Source organism: Oncorhynchus clarkii, chromosome 2 (assembly GCF_045791955.1).
Source record: "Oncorhynchus clarkii lewisi isolate Uvic-CL-2024 chromosome 2, UVic_Ocla_1.0, whole genome shotgun sequence".
NCBI classification, from domain to species: domain Eukaryota; kingdom Metazoa; phylum Chordata; class Actinopteri; order Salmoniformes; family Salmonidae; genus Oncorhynchus; species Oncorhynchus clarkii.
The window spans coordinates 21,727,113-21,744,525 of NC_092148.1; the positions used below are offsets into that span (position 1 = coordinate 21,727,113).

The following is a 17,413-nucleotide window of genomic DNA, read 5'->3' on the forward strand; positions in this document are numbered from 1 at the left end:
TTAACTGCCTTGTTCAGGGGCAGAACGACAGATTTTCATCTTGTAAGCTCGGGGGATCCAATCTTGCAACCTTACAGTTAACTAGTCCAAGGCAATAACAACCTGCCACTCTCGTTGCACTCCACAAAGAGACTGCCTGTTACGCGAATGCAGTCAGCCAAGGTAAGTTACTAGCTAGCATTAAACTTATCTTATAAAAAACAATCAATCATAATCACTAGTTAACTACACATGGTTGATATTACTAGATATTATCTAGCGTATCCTGCGTTGCATATAATCTGACTGAGCATACAAGCATACAAGTATCTGACTGAGCGGTGGTAGGCAGAAGCAGGCGTGTAAACATTCATTCAAACAGCACTTTAGTGCGTTTTGCCAGCAGCTCTTCGTTGTGCGTCAAGCATGGCGCTGTTTATGACTTCAAGCCTATCAACTCCCGAGATGAGGCTGGTGTAACCAAAGTGAAATGGCTAGCTAGTTAGCACGTGCTAACTAGAGGGACGGAAGCTATACTGTTACACTGGCAAAACTAAAGTGCCTATAAGAACATCCAATAGACAAAGGTATATGAAATACAAATGGTATAGAGAGAAATAGTCCTATAAATACCAAATTAACTACAACCTAAAACCTCTCACCTTGGAATATTGAAGTCTCATGTTTAAAGGAACCACCAGCTTTCATATGTTCTCATGTTCTGAACAAGGAACTTAAACGTTAGCTTTTTTACATGGCACATATTGCACTTTGACTTTCTTCTCCAACACTTTGTTTTTGCATTATTTAAACCAAATTGAACACGTTTCATTATTTATTTGAGGCTAAATTGATTTTATTGATGTATTATATTAAGTTAAAATAAGTGTTCAATTCAGTATTGTTGTAATTGTCATTATTACATTTTTTTTTTTTTAATCGGCCTGATTAATCGGTATCAACTTTTTTGGTCCTCCAATAATCGGTATCGGCGTTCAAAAATCATAATCAGTCGACCTCTAGTTCTTAATGTTATGTATACTCAGTATATGTGATGCGAGTTGTGGTTTAGATGAAGGGGTGGCATTGTCATACCATGCATATGTAGCTGGAGTTAACAAAACCCCCATAGAATGATACACCCAGCTAACTCAACCACCCAGCTAACCCAACCACCCAGCTAACCCAACCACCTAGCTAACCCAACCAGCTAACCCAACCATCAGACCACCTAGCTAACCCAACCATCAGACCACCTAGCTAACCCAACCACCTAGCTAACCCAACCATCAGACCACCTAGCTAACCCAACCATCAGACCACCTAGCTAACCCAACCATCAGACCACCTAGCTAACCCAACCATCAGACCACCTAGCTAACCAAACCACCTAGCTAACCCAACCATCAGAGCACCTAGCTAACCCAACCACCTAGCTAACCCAACCACCTAGCTAACCCAACCATCATACCACCTAGCTAACCCAACCACCTAGCTAACCAACCATCATACCACCTAGCTAACCCAACCACCTAGCTAACCCAACCATCAGAACACCTAGCTAACCCAACCATCTGAAGTCAGTCGACCATGGCTGAACGGACAGGAGATAGAGAGAAAGAAAGTGAGGGATGGGAAAGCGAGAAGTAGATAATTGTTCAGCACACAGAGATAAATGTGCCTTGGCAGTAGCTAAAGGGGGAGACGAGAGGAGAGAGGGATAGGGAAGAGAGGAGAAAGGGAAGCTCATTTCAACACCATCAGTGGTGGTAATGAGACACAGGTGCTGCCTGTGGAACCACCGAGACTGTCAGAGGGGGAGCGGGGGAGGAAGGGAGGAGAGTGTGAGAGAGGAAGGGAAAAGAGATGTGAGGTGAGTGAAGAGGGGCAAAGAGAGGTGAAGATGGATGAGGAGAGAGGTGAAGATGGATGATGAGAGACAAAGGGAGGGCACAAGCTGCACAGGAAGAGATGGAGGACAAAGGAGGTGTGAACACTGAGAAATTAGAAGTGTCTGTGTGGGATAGCGAGTGTGAGCAACACGCACGACAAGCCAAGGGGGCCTACTGTACTGTACCTGCAGTCCTCGTTAGAGAGCAGTAACAGAGTGGTAGAACAGTTGGCGGTGATCAGCAGGAGAGAGCCTAGAGACGCAGGAATTCCAACGTGTGTGTGTGTGTGTGTCTGGAGCCTAGGGCTGGGAATTGCCAGAGACCTCAAGATACAATATTATCACGATACTTAGGTGCCGATACAATGTGTATTGCGATTTGATGTTCCAAACATATTGCTCACCATACTGTATGTCTGCTGCAGAGGGACAAGTAGAGAGACATGAGAAAACAAGTATAAAACAAGTATAAAGGTGCTGAAAACAAATTGGCTCCCAATTTAAAAAGAAGATGGAGAACAAGTTATGAAGGAAAAATACTGGATTTTTGGTGCAGGTACAGCCAACTAGTGCACAAATAATATTGGCATATTGTCAAAACGATATCATCAAATTATATCTCGATAGGTAACCGCATCGATTCTCCCCTCATCACTAGTGGAGAGCAAATGTAAGAGTGTGTGTGTGAGGGACATCAGAGGCAGTGGGAGAATGGCCTTTGTATTCAGAACAGAACTGAGTAAATATTTTGGAAGGGCCTGCTGTGTGGGGTAGATTGTTATTTGTGGTTGCGGATGAGAAAGGAGGAGGAGACGAGGGAGAGAGAAGAGGGGAGGAGGAGAGCTGAAGAGCTCAAAGGAGTGCAATTGTTTACCCCACTATAGAACGTAAAGTGTGCTCTGCTCAGGGACCATGGAGAGATATCAACATAAACTACTCTGCTCTCTCCCTTCATTTGCTGCCAAATGATGTGATGTAGAGCACCCTGCTACAGAGCTGCCCTCTGTCAGTCTGTGGCCATAGACACGGGGGGCCTTGGTCAAAAGTAGTGCACTATAAAAGGAATAGGGTGCCATTTGGCATGCGGACATGACTGGACAATGAGTTCCTCTCCTAGTACTGTGTTCTGTTCCTCACAGTGTAATGGCCACTATAGCTCAGTACACCCAGTATTGTTGCTGGAGCTGGGATGAGGCCATGCGTTTCACCTGCACTTAGATGAGATTAGACATGTGAGGTGAAGTGGGTTTCACTTGATAATACCACCCATGAGATGGGGGACAGTAAGGACACACACAGTAGGGCTGGGAGTTGGCAGGGACCTCACGATAAGATATGATCACGATACTTTGGTGCCGATTCCATGGTCCAAACATATTTCTCACCATATGTCTGCTGCAGAGAGACGAGAGAGCCATGAGAAAATGAGTTTGGATCAGTCATGGAAATGAAAAGTGCTGAAAACAATTTGGCGCCCTATTTAACAAGATGGCGAACAAGCTATGCAAATACTGGAGTCTTGGTGCAACCAACTGCCGTCAATACGATATAACGTAAAAAATAATATCCTGATATGTAAATCTATAGATTTTCCCCCTTGTCTAACAGTGTGACCTCCTGCCCCATGGTGTATATGTTTTTAGCCATTGTGTCAAGGATAGGGCATTGTGTGAGGGGGGGGGAATGGCAAGAGGGGTCATTCATTCATGAGAACACACATGCGCCCCACCCCCAGCCTTTCATCTCCACACTCACAGGCCTCTGTTGTTCTGTCAGTCTCACATGACGAAGCGAGCGATTGAGGAAGGAAGGGAGAGGGGGATGTGAAGGGCTGAGGAAGGCAAAGGCAGGAAGAGATGTGCTTCTAGATTCCTGTTCGATTTCAGAGTAGCTGGTTGTTGCTGTGGCTCTATCTCCATCTATGCTATTTCCCTCCTCCATCTCTCTCTCTCTCTCTCATCATCCCTCTCTCCCTATGTCAGTGCTCCGTGGGGTCTGTTTCAGTCTGTTTGCTGATGACTCTGCTCTGAACAGATGTGATGCTCAGCAGCTGTTGCTCAACTCTGGAGCATCTCTCTCTGTCTCCATCTATTTCTCTCACTGTCTCTCATTCCCCTCTAATTCCGTTGGCTAGGTTGAAAGCACAACTGGGTTGTGATCTATGTCCAGTCTGACTGAATGAAGCAGGGTGTTGGAGGATTGATTGCCGGTCACATAAAGCCAATGACTGCTGTTGACTATACTATACTGTAGTATTGACTGCTGTTGACTATACTATACTGTAGTGTTGACGTTACTGTAGTATTGAGGGGCTTGTTGTGGCCTGAACTAGACATTGATAGACATGTCATCACGTCAAGTGTAGTCAGCTGTCAGTGTGTATTGGGTTCCTTACAGTACTTGAGAAACTCATAGAAGGTTATGTGTATTGGGTTCCTTACAGTACCTGAGAAACTCATTGAAGGTCATGTATTGCTCTTGCTCCCTGAAAAGGAGGAGGGGGGTCTCGTCATTCTGATGTCTGGAGCACTGGGGGCATTGCCCGGGCCTAGGGGTGTGAGACTAGCTGCCACGTGTGTAATTAGTTCCTCTGACCTTCTCCCTCTATGCTGATTGATGGGGCTCTGATCTGGGGTGGAAATCTGGGATCAGCGTGGCAGATCCGCTCCTAATCAACGCTGCTCCCTGGAACGCCAGGTGGGAATGACTGCTCCCTGGAACGCCAGGTGGGAATGACTGCTCCCTGGAACACCAGGTGGGAATGACTGCTCCCTGGAACAACAGGTGGGAATGATTGCTCCCTGGAACACCAGGTGGGAATGACTGCTCCCTGGAACGCCAGGTGGGAATGACTGCTCCCTGGAACGCCAGGTGGGAATGACTGCTCCCTGGAACGCCAGGTGGGAATGACTGCTCCCTGGAACGCCAGGTGGGAATGACTGCTCCCTGGAACGCCAGGTGGGAATGACTGCTCCCTGGAACGCCAAGTGGGAATGACTGCTCCTGAATATCACAGGAGCTGGAATTTAACAGTCGCTCAAATCCCTTCATGGGAAACGCAACAAGCAGTCTAATTTAAAGGATGCAGAGATGAAGCTTATACCCTTCCTGTGTGTGTGTGTGTGTGTGTATGCTACTTTGCTCATGTGGAGCACAGAGAGCATGATAACAGAGATATGGAATGCCACTTTGCCCTTGTACTTTTAGATACAATTTCACCAGACAAGCTGGTTCCAGGTTTCCTATGACCTTCATCCTCTCCCTCTCTCTGTAGAGCTGCTGTTCATCTGAATATTCCTGCCTGGGCTGATGGAGATTCAAAGGAAGGATCAGTCATTCCCTGGCTCTCCTTTGAGGATCTGACTCATTAGCTAGTGTGTGTGATTAGCTAGCTAGCGTTTGATGTGGCACTTGGTGTGATTTTATAACACGAGAAGACATCTGTAAATTCTGTGTTGAGTCAGTAGAAAATAGCTGCCTCTTACTGTGGTTCATTTTTACCCACACAAATACGGAGTACAATGTTTACTGAGTAAGACAAACTTTCACGACCGACAGTTTTGGTTTGATGGTGACGGTTTGGGCAGGGTTCAGTTTCTGCAGTTGCACTTTCTGTTGAAATCTGACCTTCACACTGAAACAGGACTTTCCCCTAAAAGACCAGTGGTTCATTTTTACCCACACAAATACGGAGAACGTTGTTGACTGAGTAAGACAAACTTTCACTTTCACGACCAACAGTTTTGGTTTGATGGTGACGGTTTGGGCAGGGTTCAGTTTCTGCAGTTGCACTTTCTGTTGAAATTTGAACCTTCACACTGAAACAGGAAGTTGTCCTAAAAGACCCGTGTGTTGCTTAGTAAGGAATGTAGTCCACTGGATGGGAACTAACCCACCCATTCTACTGGACTCTGTATGGGAACTAACCCACCCATTCTACTGGACTCTGTATGGGAACTAACCCACCCATTCTACTGGACTCTGTATGGGAACTAACCCACCCATTCTACTGGACTCTGGATGGGAACTAACCCACCCATTCTACTGGACTCTGGATGGGAACTAACCCACCCATTCTACTGGACTCTGGATGGGAACTAACCCACCCATTCTACTGGACTCTGGATGGGAACTAACCCACCCATTCTACTGGACTCTGGATGGGAACTAACCCACCCATTCTACTGGACTCTGGATGGGAACTAACCCACCCATTCTACTGGACTCTGGATGGGAACTAACCCACCCATTCTACTGGACTCTGGATGGGAACTAACCCACCCATTCTACTGGACTCTGTATGTTATAGCTTGAGAAGAAAATGTGTGTGTGATTAAAAAAAAATCCTTTTCATGAAGATGTCCTCTGGCCCAAATCAGAACTGAACGTTGATACTAATGGCAGAATTAAAGAGTCTCCATCCTTTAGTGAACAAAATTAGAACAAGTTGTGATAACGGAATGAATAGTTTCAGGTCTTGGTTTTGGGGGGGGGGGGGTGAACATATTTGCCTTTTTTGAACAGAAATGACAAACAGTGAAAGGTGGATTAGGCTACAACACAATACAGCCTCAATTGTCTGTCCCTCTGTCTGTGTGTTACTGATTACAGTCTGACTATGGGTCCTGTGGTAGTAGGGCATCAGAGCATGACTGGGACTGGGAGGGCCATGAGAGAGGGTCTATTTAGGGACCGTGTCCTATTTCCCCATCCAATCTCTCCCCTCCTCCATCTCTCTATCCTTCAATCTAATCTTAACAGAACAGACAAGTCAACAAAGGCAGCCCTTCCCAACTGTAATGACTGGTAGATGGGTGACTGTTTCTGCCTGATGGTGTGTGACTGTGTGTAATCGTGTGCACTATTGCTCCTGTGTGATCTTCAGAGTGCTGCCATTTGCCTTAGATCAGTGTGCAAAGCCCAAAGAGAGGCAGGTAAATGATTGTTGCTTTAATAAACCCTCAGTGATGTAATAACGTTTGGACTACTTTACTAATAACACTGTTTAAACTCACTAGCTCACGATGGACACGGTGTTCACAGCGCCAGTCACCATAGTGACGTAGGTAACATACCAACTCCCTATATGTGCTGTAGAGGTGTTTGATTGAAAGTGCTATAGGACTTTTGGTTGGTTCACACCATTCTCTCTTACAATGTAAACTAAAGCTCCTATTTAAACCCAGTTTATGATCATACAGGAAGGGAGGCTGTGTTCTCTTTTACTCCATCCCTCTCTTCTTATATCACTTTACCTGGGTTTCATGTGACCTGCCACCTATTCAGAATGGAACAATGGCAGGAGGGAACCCATCCGTCTACTGGTTCTAACAGACCTGAGAGAAACAGCAGAACAATGGAACTGTTCTGTGACTCCAGTCAGACAGATTGTGGTTTAATGCACTCTATATATCACATACACCAGTGGTAGGTAGCCCTGTTCCTTGTGTTCCTCAGGTACTGTAGGATTTTGTTCCAACTAGGCACCACACCAGGGGTGCGTGTAGTTAGCTTGAATATGTGCTATGTTGTGGAACGGTTTCTACGGAACAACAAGTTTTCCCAAAATGTTCTTGTACGTTCTTGAACGAACTCTGAGATAGGTTTTCTCCGTTCGGTAGGTGTGTCGGGTCTTGAAGTAAGGACTGACGTATTTAAAGGGCAGCGGTGCATTTTGAACTCCCAACTCCTCCCTGTTTAACTGGTTGTTCAGCCCTGCACCGTTTCACTTCAATAGAAGGTTCTATTACGTTTTTCTATACTGAACGCAGCCCTGACCAACTTAGCTAATTGATCAGTTCAGTGATTGCCACCTGGTCTTCCAGGCCAGTTAAATCAAAAACATGAAGAGCCTATAGCTTCCAGGACCAGGGTTAGCTTCCAGGACCAGGGTTAGCTTCCAGGACCAGGGTTAGCTTCCAGGACCAGGGTTAGCTTCCAGGACCAGGGTTAGCTTCCAGGACCAGGGTTAGCTTCCAGGACCAGGGTTGTCTTCCAGGACCAGGGTTGTCTTCCAGGACCAGGGTTGTCTACCTCCTGATGTACACTCTTTGAATCCTCTAAAAGTATCAGCAATTGGATTGGTCTCCCGTGTCTTTGATTGGGGGACGGACCCTTTCAAGCCATGACGGCGACCAATGGGCATGTGTAATTAGGGTTGAGTGACGGCTCTGACAAAGCAGGAAGAGCAGCTGGGAAACGGCCCAAGGTGAATTAAAGTTGAATGTAACCGATGGCAAAAAGGGAGTGCGGCAACACCGCTGTTTGTGTTGTCGACAAGGTGTAAACTGAGGTGTTGTCATGGAATGTCTCATTAAACCCCAGGAGTGATTTTATACAGCAGATGAATCAAAGCTCAACACCTACACTGTAACCAAACATATCCCCTTGTTATATTCACATTGTTACACTGCTCAGGAAGGATGGAGTCTCTCTCTCTCTCTCACACACACACTCATAGAATGCAGACAGTTTTGAGTAGTACAAAAGGCCAGCACTTGATAAAGTTGCAATTGTGTATATTTATGTCCATAACTTAACCTTTTGGAGAAGTACCTGTCTGGTGTAGCTTGTGTCTACCTGATCACCTGCCACTCCCTGTGATCCTAGACCTGTATAATTGATGGTAACTCTATTCTGGAGGTGAGATGGTGGCAGACGACAGACAGACTGGGTGAGAGATATATTGGGGCACCGGTGTTTTTTTGCTGAAGCTGGCAGCCTGCTAGACTCGCTAAATAAGTGTAGGACAAGGCTAGAATTAAGAAAGAGACCAGGGAAGGTTTTGAGAAACTGATCCCGAGTCTGTATTTAGGGGTTACTACTTGAAGTTTCCCCTGACACTGATCTGAGGTCTGGTTTGTGTTAGCTAGGATCTCCCTGGGGAGGTATCGGTTGGAATGAGGTGGAGTGAGAAGACTAGGCCAGAACCAGATGAACAAGGATAGACCAAAGCTAGAAGGATAAAGCGTGCGACAGAGGGAGGACCTGGACTGAAATAAAGTGGAGCTAGAACAAAGCTGTCATGGCCAGACAGTCCCAGAGGAGAGGTGGACTGTACTGTAGCAGTAGGCTGTGTCCCAAATGCCACCCTATTCCCTTTATAGTGCACTACGTTTGACCTGGGCCCACGCATCCGTAGAGACTGTAGCAGTATAACAGCAGAGGGACTGAGTCATGCAGTAGCAGCAGTATATTTGGCTGAAGAGAGCAGTGTTCTCTGTAAACAACCATGAACAGGCCAACAACCAGACAAAAGCCCACAACACAACCACATGTCCATCCTCCTGTAGTCTCTCTGGAGTCACAACCCCATCCTCTTTCTTTATATTGCTCGCTCTATCTTACAACCCCCCCCCCCCCCCCCCCCGTGTAAATGTTTCTCTTTATCAATAATGGAGGTATGAGAAGAGGAGAGCGCTGTGCTCCTTTTCACCAGGAAATGAATAATTCAGCCTGTAGAGACGAGTGCCTGCCTGGGCCTCGCCGTGTGTCCGCTTGGGGGGTGTGTGCGCCCGCTCGAGTTGAATGGGCATGTTTCTATGCAAATGTTTTTGTTTGTTTAGTTGAGTACTGGGCTTTGCTTTGCCTGCACCTCCTTCAATGATGTAGTGTGTACTGTACAGAATGGTACAAAACCATGTCAAAGTTGAGTACTGTATGTTAGTAGGTCAGGAGACTATGCTACTCTGGACATTTAGTGCACTACTGTTGAAACTAAATTCAGCTACTGTATGGCTGCGCTCAGTCATATGATGCATGCCCTATGGGCCATGGTCAAAAGTTGTACCCTACTGTATTTAGGGAATTGGGTGCCATTTGGGGTGGAGCCTTATTCAAAGTCTGCTCCTACAACGATCACTCCATCCAAACAAACTCATTGGACCAGAATTGACCTTCTGCTCTCTGGTATGTGCACAACTGGTGAGAAGGAGGGGGTAGAGGGAGAGAGGGAAGGGTGGAAATCCACAGAGATACAGCATGTAATACATTTAGTCTGTAATTTCCTTCTGGGGTCCCCGTAGTAAAAAGAACTGGAGGCCCCTGTCAGATCCTGCTGGGGTCCCTGTATTAAAAGGGACTGGAGGCCCCTGTCAGATCCTGCTGGAAGGCATTTCAGTTGGAGGCATACTAACTATTTAAATTAACTGGTTTTAGTTTTTAGTTTTTGTGTAATTTAAGTAACTTTACTTTTTTGCAGAAATATTAACATATTCCCTACAGATCAAACTCTAATACAAAGCATGTAAGCAAACAAGCTTTGGTATGCAAACAGACAGGGGGAACACACATGCCCACATACACAACATGATGCCCCACACACACACCACTTAAGCTGCTGCTACTGTGTATTATCTATCCTGTTGCCTAGTCACTTTACCCTGAGAGAGAGACTCTTTCACCTGGCTTAGAACCCATGCAACCTCACTACCGGATTGGTCTCTGAGTAGTCTATATATGACTGAATATTTATCCACCGTCTTGATCACCCCTCTGACCAACACCCTTCTCCCCGATTGCTCGGTTTGGCCAGGCGGCCAGCTCTAAGAAGAGTCTTGGTGGTTCCAAACTTCTTCAATTTGAGAATGATGGAGGCCACTGTGTTCTTAGGGACCTTCAATGCTACAGAAATGTTTTTCCCCAGATCTGTGTCTCGACACAGTCCTGTCTCAGAGCTCTACGGACAATTCCATCGACCTCATGGCTTGGTTTTTACTGTGACATGCACTCTTAACTGTGGAGACCTATAGACAGGTGTGTGCCTTTCCAAATCATTTCCAATCAATTGAATTTTCCACAGGTGGACTCCAATCAAGTTGTAGAAACATCTTAAGGATGATCAATGGAAACAGGACCTCAGATGCTTCTTGTCTCAAAGCAAAAGATGTGAATACTTATTTCAGTTTATTTTTATTAACTTTGCAAAAAATTTGAAACCTGTTTTTGCTTTGTCATTATGGGGTTTTATATTTAGATTACATTTTTTTAATTAAAAAAAAATCAATTTTAGAATAAGGCTGTAATGTACCAATTCTGCTGTTACTTTGAGAGAAGAGTGTGTAGTTTAGAGGGCAAATGCCTGCCATTATACACAGTTACTGTAGATTCTACCACTGTAGCCTGTATCAAGGTTGTTATTCTCCTAGACCAGAAGGCACAAAGACTAATGTATGTTCTCCCTCGCCATCACACAGCCTACAGCAGCAACTACTTATTAGACTAATTTATTAGCCCAGTCACAGGCGTTTGTCCCAAATAGTACCCTATTCCCAATGTAGTGCACTATTTTGACCATGGCCTGCAGGGCTCTAAATGCACACTATATCGGGAATGGGGTGCAATCTGGGACGGATGTCAGTGACACATTGGCAGTCAGAGTACTTGCGGAGATGCAGGTTATTTGGCTCCAAGCCCAGAGACAAACCACTGGCCAGCCCACAGGATCACACTGAGGAGCTAGAAGGCTACATGTGTTTGGTTGAATACCAGAGGGAGTGCAGCAGCTAATGTATGTAATCAAATAAATCAAGGTCCAGGATGATTGGACAAATGGACCACCACAGAGCTCTGTAGAGAACAGGGTAGCACAGGGGCTAATGTACAAGGCCATTCTCAGTAGGATACATCGCAGCACAATGTTTAGTCTTTGTTCTTATTGGACACATGCAGGCTGAACCTCCCTGCTTCACTCAATTTCCAAATGTTTTCAGTTTCGTCCCTACTGAACAGGACTTGAGACTAGATCACACACAGCAGGAAATACTGTTTGAGGGTTAAGCCTGCATGGTATTAGACAGTAGGCTGAATGCTTGTTTTGGCCAGTAAATGGTCTAGTGAATACTGGGGATGTGGTGTTACTCTGTAAATATCTGGCCTCTTTGGGGCTGGAGATGGACTGTGCTGCATCACAGTGACCATCAGACAGGACAAGAGAACCATTAGCCATCAGCCTCACTCCCTCACTCAGTCACACACTGATTCAGGTCAGCAGCAGGCAGGGATGCAGGGAAGCGGACGGGGAGGGGAGGTAAGCGGGCAGACAGACCGATGCGGAGGTAAGCGGACGGGGAGGGGAGGTAAGCGGGCAGACAGACCGACACGGAGGTAAGTAGATGGGGAGGGGAGGTAAGCGGACGGGGAGGTAAGCGGACGGGGAGGTAAGCGGACGGGGAGGTAAGCGGACGGGGAGGTAAGCGGAGGTAAGTAGATGGGGAGGGGAGGTAAGCGGAGGTAAGTAGATGGGGAGGGGAGGTAAGCGGAGGTAAGTAAATGGGGAGGGGAGGTAAGTAAATGGGGAGGTAAGTAAATGGGGAGGGGAGGTAAGCGGACGGGGAGGTAAGCGGACGGGGAGGTAAGCGGACGGGGAGGTAAGCGGAGGTAAGTAGATGGGGTGGGGAGGTAAGCGGAGGTAAGTAGATGGGGTGGGGAGGTAAGCGGAGGTAAGTAGATGGGGAGGGGAGGTAAGCGGACGGGGAGGTAAGCGGAGGTAAGTAGATGGGGAGGGGAGGTAAGCGGACGGGGAGGTAAGCGGAGGTAAGTAGATGGGGAGGGGAGGTAAGCGGACGGGGAGGTAAGCGGAGGTAAGTAGATGGGGAGGGGAGGTAAGCGGACGGGGAGGTAAGCGGAGGTAAGTAGATGGGGAGGGGAGGTAAGCGGACGGGGAGGTAAGCGGACGGGGAGGTAAGCGGACGGGGAGGTAAGCGGACGGGGAGGGGAGGTAAGCGGGCAGACAGACCGACACGGAGGTAAGAAGTTTCAGGAGGGATGTAAGAAGGGAGGGAGGTAAGCAGGCAACAGATCGACAGAGGGAGCTAGGCAGGCGGGGAGGGAGCTAGGCAGGCGGGGAGGGAGCTAGGCAGGCGGGGAGGGAGCTAGGCAGGCGGGGAGGGAGCTAGGCAGGCGGGGAGGGAGCTAGGCAGGCGGGGAGGGAGCTAGGCAGGCGGGGAGGGAGCTAGGCAGGCAGGCGGGGAGGGAGCTAGGCAGACAAGCGGGCAGGGAGGCAGGCAGACAAGCGGGCAGGGAGGCAGGCAGACAAGCGGGCAGGGAGGCAGGCAGACAAGCGGGCAGGGAGGCAGGCAGACAAGCGGGCAGGGAGGCAGACAGACAAGCGGGCAGGGAGGCAGACAAGCGGGGAAAGGGTAATTGGCGTATGTTCCCTTTAAAGCCACGGCTGTTCAAATGGTGTCTGTGTGTGTCATACTCCCACTGTTTCTCTGCCCTCTCTCTATTCTGAGACAGTCCTCATTTTCTCTCAAGGTCATGTGTGTGTAGTCTACCTTTGCTCTCCTTTACTGCTCCTTACCTCTCCCCTTTCCTCTTTCTTTCTGTCATTCCTCTCTCCATGCACTGATTCCCTCCCTTTCCCTGTCTATCTCCCCTCTCGCTCTTCTCTTTCTCTCTCTGTCGCTCATCAACCTTGTTCATTGCTTCCCCTTCTCTCGAGGTATCTCCAGTTTCTCCCTCTTTCCCTCCCCCTCCATTCCTTATACCCTGTTCTATCCATTCCTCCCTCATGTCCCTTCCTTCACTCATCACTCTCACCCTGCTCTCTCCCTTTGTCAGTCCCTCTCTCTCACACTCTCTCTCTTCCTCTCACCCTCTCTTTCAACTTTTCATCCCACGCTCTCTTTTGCTGTCCACTCATCCTGCATCACTTTGACATCTCCTAGCTGTCTCTCCTCCTCTCATCCTTCCATCCTCCTGGCACACCTCTCCTCTTTTTCTGATCTGTTTTCCCTCCATCAAAGGCATGGTGGGAAATATGTAAATGTCAGGCAGAGCGCCGAGAGGAAGGGGTTAATATAGCAGGGGTGTCACTGCTCTTAGGGTGTGTGAGAGGGAGAGACATAATGATTGGTGACAGTACTTAGGATGCCGACTTGAACATTGATGTGCTACTTTTAGATGCTGAATCTGTGTACGTGTTTGTATTGGTGGGCGTGTTGTCACCCGTCCTTTAGGCGGTAAACTGAAGCACAGTAAAGTAGAGCAGCACTGACTGACACACAGCTTCTGTTCTCTCTCTCCTCCCCTCCAACCTTCTCTCTCTCTCCTCCCCTCCAACCTTCTCTTTCTCTCCTCCCCTCCAACCTTCTCTTTCTCTCCTCCCCTCCAACCTTCTCTTTCTCTCCTCCCCTCCAACCTTCTCTTTCTCTCCTCCCCTCCAACCTTCTCTTTCTCTCCTCCCCTCCAACCTTCTCTTTCTCTCCTCCCCTCCAACCTTATCTTTCTCTCCTCCCCTCCAACCTTCTCTTTCTCTCCTTCCCTCCAACCTTCTCTTTCTCTCCTTCCCTTCCCAACAATGCAGAGAGGGAGAAAAGACATGTAATCGAAAAGGGGACTAGGTAACAGGATAGACTAAACAGTAACAGGATAGACTAAACAGTAACAGGATAGACTAAACAGTAACAGGATAGACTAAACAGTAACAGCAGCGTAACAAAAGCTTATTTTTGTGGCCAAATTTGTTTACATCCCTGTTAGTGAGCATTTTGTCCTTTGCCAAGATTATCCATCCACCTGCCTGGTGTGATATATCAAGAAGCTGATTTAAACAAACTCCTAAAATAGTCTTATTGCTTGGGGGTAGAAGATGTACAGGGTCTTGTTGGTTCCAGACTTCAATCCTCTCTCTCTCGATCTCTTTTATACATATTCCATTGTAATTTGTTCTCTTCTAATATTCGTTTTCTGTTTAAGGCATCCTTACCTTAGCAACACAGCACACACATCATAAATAATCTAGTCAACTCTTGTCGTTCTAATGATAGTCTACAACCCCGGGGGGTTAGTCATTTCAGGGGGTGGGTTATATTTTATATCCCTGGGGGGGTTGGATGTCTCAAACCATTCCTTTCCTCTCATCCCCCTCTCATCTTGGAGAGAGTTAAACTGGGTTGGTTTTCCTCTTATTGCTCTGTCTGTGACTGACAGCAGGCAGGCTTTCCTCAGCCCTGTCCCTCTGGGCTTTCTGCCTGCCTTACTTCCTGCCTGCCTGCCTCCCTGGGATTACAAAATGTGTGTGTGTGTGCGCGCACACATCAATACAGGTCTGTGTAATGACCTGTGGCGTGCAAGGTTGACTCAATTAATACTCCCCAGTGGAGACGAGCAATCCTGGGTTTCAATAGCCCTCCATGCTTCCCTCCTTCCCTCACTAGAGCCGAGCAGGTCCCAGAGCTAATCTGTAGTTGGTCTATCTCCTGCAGGTGGATTGAAGTCAGGCTGCTGCCTGATCCCTCCCAAACACCTAGATCACACAGCAGTAGGCCCCTACACTAGGACACAATACACACTGGTCTTCAAGGTCTGGAGAGGCACCAGGATCCAGCTAGAACACACTCAGATTCTGAACCCTTCACCCCTCATGAGGGGAATACCAGTGCTTCTGGCTCTTGGATCATGGCAGCAGAGTCTCCAGGTGGTTCTAAAGAGGTTATGTGGTTGCAGAAGGGTTATTTTGTGGTTTGAGTCTGACATTGGGTTGGTGCTGGGAGAGTCGGTGGGTAATTCTAGGAAATGCCTTGCTTGTTTTCTTTCGCTATCTTTTCGCTCTCTCTGTGTGTTTAAAGACCATGGTAGCAGAGGTAGGCTGTGTGGATTGCTCATAACCACCACCAGAGAAGACTGTCAGTCCGGGCCTTTGACTCGTGTCTCTATAGGGATGGTGTGTTTTCCACCCCACCTTCTTCTCTAGTTTCTGTTTCTCCACTCAGAGCGGATGAACAAACCAGTAGAACCAGTTATGATGCTAAAATTGATTTCGGTATCAATCACGTGGGTGAGTGCTTCATGTTAAGAAGCCTGTGGCTATATAATATGGGAACACATACACGCAGAGAGCGAGAGATTGAAATGTTGGTAAACATTGACAGGTGTGTCGCAGCCGATAATTTGTCTTTACGTAGAATAGGTAGACCAGACACACACCGATGCACACTCATTCATACAGTTAATTACATTTTCACGCAGACATGCATGAAAGACTCCCTCTGGTGACTTGTCAGGACGCTGTGGTCCTGATAATGTAGGAAAACATGTACACAAACACACACCAATCCTTGTACACAGTGTGTGTGTGTGAGCCCAGAGTAAATAGCTGGTTCTAGATAAGCATAAGCCATCCAAATGATTTATGACCTGTGTGGAGCGGATTGGGCTTTTTCCTCATCACTACATGTCCTGTTTCCTCCACTCATTGCTAGAATTGGGGGGGGGGGGGGGGGGGGCGGCCGCCCCCCCCCCCCCCCCAGCACACTCCTGGAGCGTTGACCTACTTGCTTACTGTAGGTAGTCTTAATGGTGTACCAGACGATTCCACAGAACTATAATCTGTCATCGGACAGACTAGGGCCTGGTCCCAATAGTGCCAACAAGCTTCCTCTCCTCATCAGGCAGGCTGGGGCCTGGTCTCAATAGACTCAACAAGCTTCCTCTCCTTCATGGCCTCTGACGAAGAACAGGAAGGGGAAAACAGGAAGGTGCTCTAACGTTCTCTCCTCTTCCTCCCAGGGGCATTGTCTCAGCAGGTGAAGGTGGAACCGGAAGTGATGTCCTACCCCAGCCAGGCGGTCAACCTGAGGTGTGCCTTCGCAGACGCTGGAGGGATACAGCTCACACAGGTCAGTGTCAGACAGGAACTCATATGTAGACAAATGGATATGTTTTTACAACATGAGAAGAAAGTCCTAAATGATCAGACACACATACAGGAACTAATGTCTGGACTCATGGCTTTTACCGTCATAACAATTTACATCCATGACCATTAGAGACCTCAAGAGAACATTCTACATTATTATTAAGACACTTGATCATCCAAGTTTACATGCACTGTACATGGATTGTCTGATATGCTATTTGATTTGAAAGCTTTTATCTACTGTAGTGGGGCGGCAGGTAGTCTAGTGTTTAGAGAGTTGGGCCAGTAACTGAAAGGTTGCTGGATTGACTCTACTACGCAGGTGTCCTGGATCTATGAGCCGAAGGAGGGCGAGCGGCTCAACATCGCCGTGTACCACCCTAAATTTGGGGCAAGTTTCCCCACATCGCCCCTGAAGGGGCGGGTCCGCTTCACGACGGAGCCCCCCTCCCTCAGCAACCCCTCCATCCAGATCTCGGACGTCAAGATGACTGACGAGGGGAAATACATCTGTGAATACGCCACCTACCCCAGCGGCAACGAACAGGGTGTCACCTCCCTCGTTATGCTAGGTAGGGCTGTATGTGTGTGTATCCATGTTCTATTATGTATCTGTGTACGTGCTCTCGTGCCTCCTCCGACCTCTACCCTGCCTGTGCAGTTTAATTGCTATTAGAAGAAGAGGTCGACCGATTATGATTTTTTTCAACGCCGATACCGATTATTGGAGGACCAAAAAAAAGCCGATACCGATTAATCGGACGATTTTCATTTTTAAAAATGTATTTATTTGTAATAATGCCAATTACAAACATACTGAATTAACACTTATTTTAACTTAATATAATACATAAATAAAATCAATTTAGCCTCAAATAAATAATGAAACGTGTTCAATTTGG

The 17,413-nt window shown here is 47.4% G+C and overlaps 1 protein-coding gene across 4 annotated transcripts in view; it reads left to right on the plus strand.

The window, feature by feature from the left end:
* LOC139424350 (nectin-2-like) overlaps positions 1-17,413 on the plus strand; it is a 64,233-nt gene that overhangs the window by 13,521 nt on the left and 33,299 nt on the right. For all 4 annotated transcript variants that reach the window (XM_071176116.1, XM_071176101.1, XM_071176106.1 and 1 more), the window contains 2 exons: positions 16,382-16,491; positions 16,834-17,083. In XM_071176116.1, the coding sequence (XP_071032217.1) occupies positions 16,382-16,491; positions 16,834-17,083 (360 nt within the window). The remainder of the gene's footprint in view (positions 1-16,381; positions 16,492-16,833; positions 17,084-17,413) is intronic.